At 32.9% G+C, this 7572-nt stretch overlaps 1 protein-coding gene across 1 annotated transcript in view; it reads left to right on the top strand.

The window, feature by feature from the left end:
- The first annotated feature begins 1540 nt into the window (after window positions 1–1540).
- Window positions 1541–7572, top strand: part of LOC114324276 (F-box-like/WD repeat-containing protein TBL1XR1) — a 66918-nt gene continuing 60886 nt past the window's right edge. Inside the window, exons 1-2 of the mRNA XM_028272075.2 lie at window positions 1541–1889; window positions 6641–6928. Coding sequence (XP_028127876.1) covers window positions 1832–1889; window positions 6641–6928 — 346 coding nt within the window. The 5' untranslated portion in view covers window positions 1541–1831. The remainder of the gene's footprint in view (window positions 1890–6640; window positions 6929–7572) is intronic.

Genomic DNA, 7572 nt, shown 5'->3' with positions numbered 1-7572 from the left:
TTCCTCCACCGCAAGTCTCAGATTTGCGATCTGATTCCAGTTAAAGCTTCTAATTACTTTCAGATCTTTGCTGTTAATAGGGCTTTTCGTGGCTTTTCATTCACAGTCATTTGTTTCGAGCTGCTGTCATATGTCGTATATTCCGTCTATATTAATATTATACACAGATTATACAACACATGACAGACAGAGGTGTAACCAGGATGATCCTAAGGGGGGGTTACATCTACTTGAAGGCACTTGAACTTGAAGGTCTCTGGGGGTATGGAATAATAATGGTGTTAATAGCGTGTATTATACACGGTGTATAGAGCTCAAAGTACATCCAAAAGGAGGGTTATAACCACCAAAACCACCCCTCGTTACGCCTATGATGACATAGAAGCTCGAAATAAATGACAATTGATGAAAAGCCCTATTCCATAGACTTATATATTATCATAGACAGAGTGTCATTCAGAGTTAAGTGACGACACCTTTTTTTTTATTTGGCTCAGTGCTGTTTCACTTTTATGCATATTAAAGTTGCGACAGTAGTCCTCCCCTTCCGTGCCTATATACTCACTTTTAATGTCATCTTAGTTTCTCTATACAGTGCTAGAAAGAGATACCACAAACCAGTGCAAGAGATCTTGTCGTCAGGAAGCGCGGAGGGTAGGCTCACTCTATGTTAATATTTACCTCTATGACCTATTCCTGCTCCTTTTAAATATTAGAAATCTTTCAATGCTCACAGCCCCCTCTGACCGAGCAACTCCGCCCAGCTGTGGCCTTTTCCCTAATAACACTAAACATTCCAGGAATGTTCCTAGAAGGTACACACAGGACATTGAAAACATTCCTGGAATGTCCTCAAAAGCACACGAATGTCCCTGGAAATTCCCAGGAAAGTGCTGTGTCAGCATTTTAAACATTCCTTGAATGTCTTGTTGGAACATTCCATGAATGTCTACGAATGTTCTTTGGATATTCACAGTATATTTTTTAGACTGAATGTCTTGTTGGAACATTCCATGAATGTCCACGCGAATGTTCGTAGGACATTCACAGTATATTTTTTAGACATTCTCTGAAATATATCGTCAGTGATGTGACAATACCTCCTATATGTTCTGCCGTCTTGCCACCCTATTGTAACGCCACTGGTTCTAGAAATAGTTTAATTACTAAAAAATCATTTCATTTTTAACTGGCTGAATAGTAATTTAAAATGGTATTTATGCAATTTGTCGATTTTATTCATTGTTTCACTTTTCTTCCTAATCACGTCCTGTAAAATGGCACCCGATTTGGGAGTCGAAGTGTTAATAATAAAATCATTTTTTTAACATCTTTGTTAATTGCAAAAATGCCACAACAAAATAGCTTCAGAACAACATTCCAAATAAAAATTAAAACTTCTGAGAATATGTGTCAGCCACACAGATAGGCAACTTGTATTACCAGTACGCTGAAGAGGAGAGGCCGCAGCCACAAAGAAGAGTAGCGTCATTACACAAATTTAGCTTCAAGCCAGCTTGCAAACCAAAAAAGAAAGAAGTGACATTGACAGTTGACTTGTCATGACAAAATGAAAAAGGTTAAAAATTTTGTTAGTTAAACAATTTGTTGGATACTCTGAAGGCGTTGGACAAAAACAAAAATTGATTAGGGCGAAACCTCAAAATATTTCCAATCAGTATTATACAAGGACCAATTAAACTTAGCCACTATTATTTCAGTACGCCTCGAAGAAAATGATTGTTTGACCGCTGACACGAGTATTTTTGTTGATTGTTTACCGAAAAAAATTAAAACCTTTTTAATAGATGGATCCCTACAAATAGCCAAAATGAGTTTCTCAAGTGACGAAGTTAACTTTTTAGTTTATAGGTATTTACAGGAATCTGGTGAGTACATGCAAAAATAAAGAAGATTCATTCATACACACATAACCTGATTATGGGACGCGTCCAAAACCAAAAGGAAAAATTACAAAATTTGAAACTTCATTACTATCCCCAATTACCTTAAATCTAAATAATTATTACTTTAAAGCATAAACATTGTTTTTGATCACAAAAAGTTTCCTAATATTTCCACCATATTCCAATGCTTATGTGGTTGGCTAATTTTAACAGTATAATAGCTTATGTGTATTAGAAATATATCTTTATGATAGTGAGAATCTACATTTTAAAACCACAGCCTATTTTTTACCAAATATAATCATCTCTAGGCCCCTTTCTGTCCACCCATTGTTTAAATTAGTTGGGGATCCTTTGGTCTAACATTGCTTTATTAATTAAGTAGTAAAACTGGTTGTCAGTGGTGGTGTGCTTTAAGTAATTTCTTTTTCTTTTACACAAAATCTTTATCTTCAAAATTTGTTTTTCTCAAAATTATGGCCAAATAATAGAAGCCTTAAAGTTTGATGTATGCATGAAACGATGCCACAAAGTCTTCCCTATAGTTGATGAATCAAGCATGCAAGCCTACATTCATGTGCACTTTTATAGATAATAAGTGAAAAATATTCAGAATGAGGTATAGTTGTTATGGTTAAATTTTTGAACACATTCATGGACGCATCTTCGTATTAACACAGTAATGACCCTTTATAAGTGTCTGCATATGCAGTTGTGTCTGTGAATGTATTAATTATAGATGATTGTGCAATTGTATCAGAAACTGATTCATCTCCAGCTTGTGATCTTTTTTTTTAATATTTTCAATAGAATGCTTGTGAGGTTAGAAAACATGCATAAACTAGTCATAAAAAATTTGTACTTTTTAATAACCTCCCACCCCTTCGTTGTAAAGCATTATTTACAATCGAGACCCTTCCTCATGTAGATGTCACAATTACAACTCATGATCCCTTTTTTTAGTGATTTTTTTAAATTCCTGGTTATATCTTTCATTTGATAAAATTATCTATAAAAATTGATTTACAAATGTATCATAACAAGAATAATAACTCACGTAAATAATTTAATTTAATAAAAAAATATGACAGCCTGAATAAAATGAGTACCTTGGGTAAAACCAGGGGTAATAATAGGCGGTTAAAGCGTAGCACTGGCCCTGTTACCTTCCTTGTATACCGTAGGCCCTAGATATAGCAGACTACCCTGCTAGAATCCCAAAGCTGCGTCAGCGGTATAAAACGGGAGACTACTGTTATTAAAAAAATATGAACACAGGATTTTGTGAAGAGCATGATACAGTTGACCTGTTGCATCTTTGTACATCGTCATCATTTGTGTTTTAGGAAATAAATCAAAACAGGTGAGCCAAGCTTACGTTGGTTATAAGAATTGGAAAATGGCTAATATTACAATGGATTACAATATATTATTTCATTTAGTGCATTTTGAAAACTGGGTATACATTTATGAACGTGACTTTCCAATTTTTGGAAACTTATAGGTTGTCCAATAACATCTACAGTAAATAAATATTTAAACCGTATTAATCAGAAACTAAAGTGTTGTTATTGAATATAAGAAAATATATGGTGTTGAAATGAAGGGTGTAGGGAGAAAATCATGGATGTCATCAAGAAATGATTTGGAGAAAAACGAATTTTAAAGTTCTAACATATATGGTTTTCTCCCGACATGGTCAATTTAAAAGGCTTAAAATCACGGAACATTAATCGTTTTCTACCGATTTGAAGAAATGGTGCGATAGTATTTATTAAAAACTACAAGATGACATATTTAACTACATTTCACTCATTTAGTGACATCCACGATTTTCTCTCAACCCCCTTCAAATATGACATAAGAAGGTTACAAAAAATATGATAAGAGAAGACTAAAATGTAAGTTGCACGGATTCTTTCAGAGAAGCTAAGTAACAGGAGCTAACATATAACGAAAACAAAAACCCTTAAAAAATATTTCATATCACCACATTGACATGGTTTTAGCATTTTTAAATAACTAAATGTCAATTTAGAAGTTAAAAAAATATATTTTTTGTTATTTAGCTAATAAATAATTTCTTAAGCTAATAAATCAAACACTATCTAAACAAAATTTGCAATTGTTAATAGGGCTATTCAACGCTTCTCATTAATTTGAGTTACTTGAGTTTGACCATAGGTTGCCTGTCATATCAGACATAAAAATTGTAAAACACATAATTAGTTTTTGGCATTTCTAGCATGCCATAAGTTTAAATTAAAATCTTATAACTCATTAATTCTATTGAGTACGTAAATAAAAGTGTTTTTATAACGTCAGTTTAGATTCACATTATGTATGAAGCAATTCCAGGGCTATCTCGGCCAAAAGACTACAAGGTAAATGCAGTAAAAAATCAAGTTAGCACCCAGATCACTTTAGGCATATTTTGTCAGCAATAGAATATCTCGTTAAAGAGAAGTGTTTATGTGGAGTTCTGTTTTTATAATAAATAATATATACACTAGTCTGTAATTAAGTTCACCCTTTAATTCAATAATTGAAGTTTGCGTTTAAAATATGTTAATAAAATTTAAGAATAAATTGTATAAAAACATGAATTTTATTTGAACTAAATCAAATTTTATGTGAGAGTTTAACACTTCATTCCATTTTAAATTCAACTGAAGGTTTTTAACATGTTTTATTCAGTTCTACCAAATACAAATACTTTAAAATAAATAGAAAAAAAGATAGAGGTGTTTTACATAATGTTGTTAGAAATATTAGATTGACTAAACAGCTACGACAACCTCAGTGCACTTTCATGTGTCAAACAGTGACACACAGTTCAGTAGGCATGTACAGCTGGTTCCTAAAAAAACTGATACCATTCTTAGTAAGATTTGATCATTTTGAGCAGTGTATGATTGGTCTGACATTATACAAGGTGTCCCAAAAGTAGTGGAACGGTTGAATATTTCGCGAACTAAACATCGGATCGAAAAACTAAAAAATACATGTTCAATCATTTTCAAAAATCTATCCAATGACACCAAACACCAACGCCCACTACACCCCTTGGAGGTGGGGTGGGAGGTAACTTTAAAATCTCAAATGGAAACCCCCAGTTTTTCTTGCAGATTTTAATTCGTTACATAAAAGTAAGCAACTTTTATTCAAGACATTTTTTCGAAGTGTGGATAGATGGTGCTATAATTGGGAAAAACGATTTATCCTAATACCATAGGTAAATTATAGAAACAATCTAATATCTCACGAAATACACTTCCAAATGAGAAACTAAAAAACAGGTTTTTAATCTTTTTCTAAAACCTGTCGAATAACACCAAACGTGACCCTCCAACCCACCCCCTGGAGGTGGAGTGGGGGATAACTTTAAAATCTTAAATAAATTTAATTAATAGATTAAATCTTAAATAGGAATTACAGATTCGGATCCGTCATGAAAAATTAAGCAACATTTATAAGAAATATTTTTTGGAATTGTTAATATATGGCGCTTTAATTGGAAAAATTCGATTTATTAGCGCCATCTAACAGAAATTTTAAAAAATGTTTCCAATAAATGTTGCTTAATTTTTATGACCAATCCGAATCTGCAATAAAAAGTGGGGGTTGCTATTTAAGATTTTAAAGTTACCCCCCACCCCACCTCCAGGGGGTGGGTTGGAGCCATGTTGGGCGTTATTCGATAGGTTTTCGAAAAAGATTAAAAATCTGTTTTTTGGTTTTTCATTTGGAAGTGTATTTCGTGAGATATTAGACCGTTTCTATAATCTATGGTATCAGGATAAATCGTTTTCCCAATTATAGCGCCATCTATCCACAGTTCGAAAAAATGTCTTGAATAAAAGTTACCTACTTTTACGTAACGAATCCAAATTTGCAAGAAAAACTGGGGGTTTCCATTTGAGATTTTAAAGTTAGCCCCCACCCCACCTCCAGGGGGTGTAGTGGGGATTGGTGTTTGGTGTCATTGGATAGATTTTTGAAAATGATTGAACACATATTTTTCAGTTTTTCGATCCGATGTTTAGTTCGCGAAATATTCGACCGTTTCGCTACTTTAGGGACACCCTATATTATATTTATTATGGCAGACAAATAATAAAATAAACAAACAAACAGCCATTTTTTGAGGTTGAAGTTATCTGACAAATTTTAAGATTTGGCAGTGACAGTGACAGTATGTAAATAATAAGTTATCCTTCAAAATATAATAAATTAAATATAATTAAACTCATATTCATTATATCACACCTCATCAAAAGCTTTTTACAAGAACATAGTCAGAGATTTTGATATGGCTTAGAGCCAGACTACATCAAGATCGCCTATAAATCGTGCTGGTAATTGCCTTGCAACGAGACCAAAAACTAAAAGAAGAAGAAAATACACTGCTCAATTTTCTACAAAATACGCTTTAAGAGTCGTATTAGTTTTTTGGAACCAGCTGTAATACATGCCAACGACTTGTTTGACATTTTACTTGCTATCACGTTAAACTGCAAAGGGTTAATAAACAAAGTTCCCCTCCAACTTCTCTATGACATAGTTTATGGATCTTTCCTGAATAGGGTTAAATTAAACTATTTTGTTGCACTGTTATTTATTTATTTGCTACCAAAGCAAGGTTATTAAGTTGGTAACTATTCAATTATTACATGGAGAATGTAGTTAAAAATAATATATTTATAAAAATTATATAAAATTATATATTTTAGGATTTCAACACTCAGCGTATACCTTCGGAATAGAATCCCATATATCCCAATCAAATATAAATGGAGCACTGGTGCCCCCTGCAGCCCTATTAAGTATCCTTCAAAAAGGGCTGCAATATACAGAAGCTGAAATTAGTATTGGAGAAGATGGTACTGAACAAAGGCTAGTAGAAAGTCTTAGTTTAATAGATGCTGTGATGCCAGATGTAGTAGCTAGTAGACAAAATCAACAAAATCAGCAAAAGCAGGCTGTTAAAGCTGAGCAATCAGAAACAAACGGAGAGGAAGGTAAGTGTTTTTAAGTAATTACAGGGTTACACACAATTTCTGCCTTTGAAGATTTTGAAGAACGCAATATTGAAAAAAGGGCAAAAAACGGTGATCACTCCATATTAAGATATTTTATTTTCAAAACTTGTAAAATAAATATGGTTAGATGCTTGAGTTATTATGCGGAATATTGAGTTTTCAAAAAAATTCAAGTGGACCAATTATTATTTTGAAAATGGATTTTATCTGTGTTGCTTCCAAAAGTTGTTTTTTGCATGTTGCATCTCAGTTTATGGAGTTTATTTATTTTTTGCTTTATATAATAACAAATAGTTAAGAAGTCGGTAAGATAGTGTATGATGATTTCATTACATTCTTCAAAAAGATCTCATTACATATCAAAAAATTGACATAAAACTTTAATTAAGCGTTGATTAGACTGACTCAAATTGTACCTCGTTCAAGAAGCCTTTTGACCTCGAGACATTTTTTTCTTGTTGAAGTTATACTTCTTTAGACGCGATTGAGATTGAGGGTGAATTTATATTGATCTGCGCGCATGCGCACACCGACAGTTTGGTATTAGTCTTTATACGGGCTCTGATTGGGTGTTGAAATGATCTGTCAATAATTGTTCAATATGGAGGTTATCGGTAAACAAA

Source organism: Diabrotica virgifera, chromosome 1 (assembly GCF_917563875.1).
Source record: "Diabrotica virgifera virgifera chromosome 1, PGI_DIABVI_V3a".
Taxonomy (NCBI): domain Eukaryota; kingdom Metazoa; phylum Arthropoda; class Insecta; order Coleoptera; family Chrysomelidae; genus Diabrotica; species Diabrotica virgifera.
Note: the sequence above shows the minus strand (reverse complement) of the source record. Positions and strands in the feature narration are given on the sequence as shown.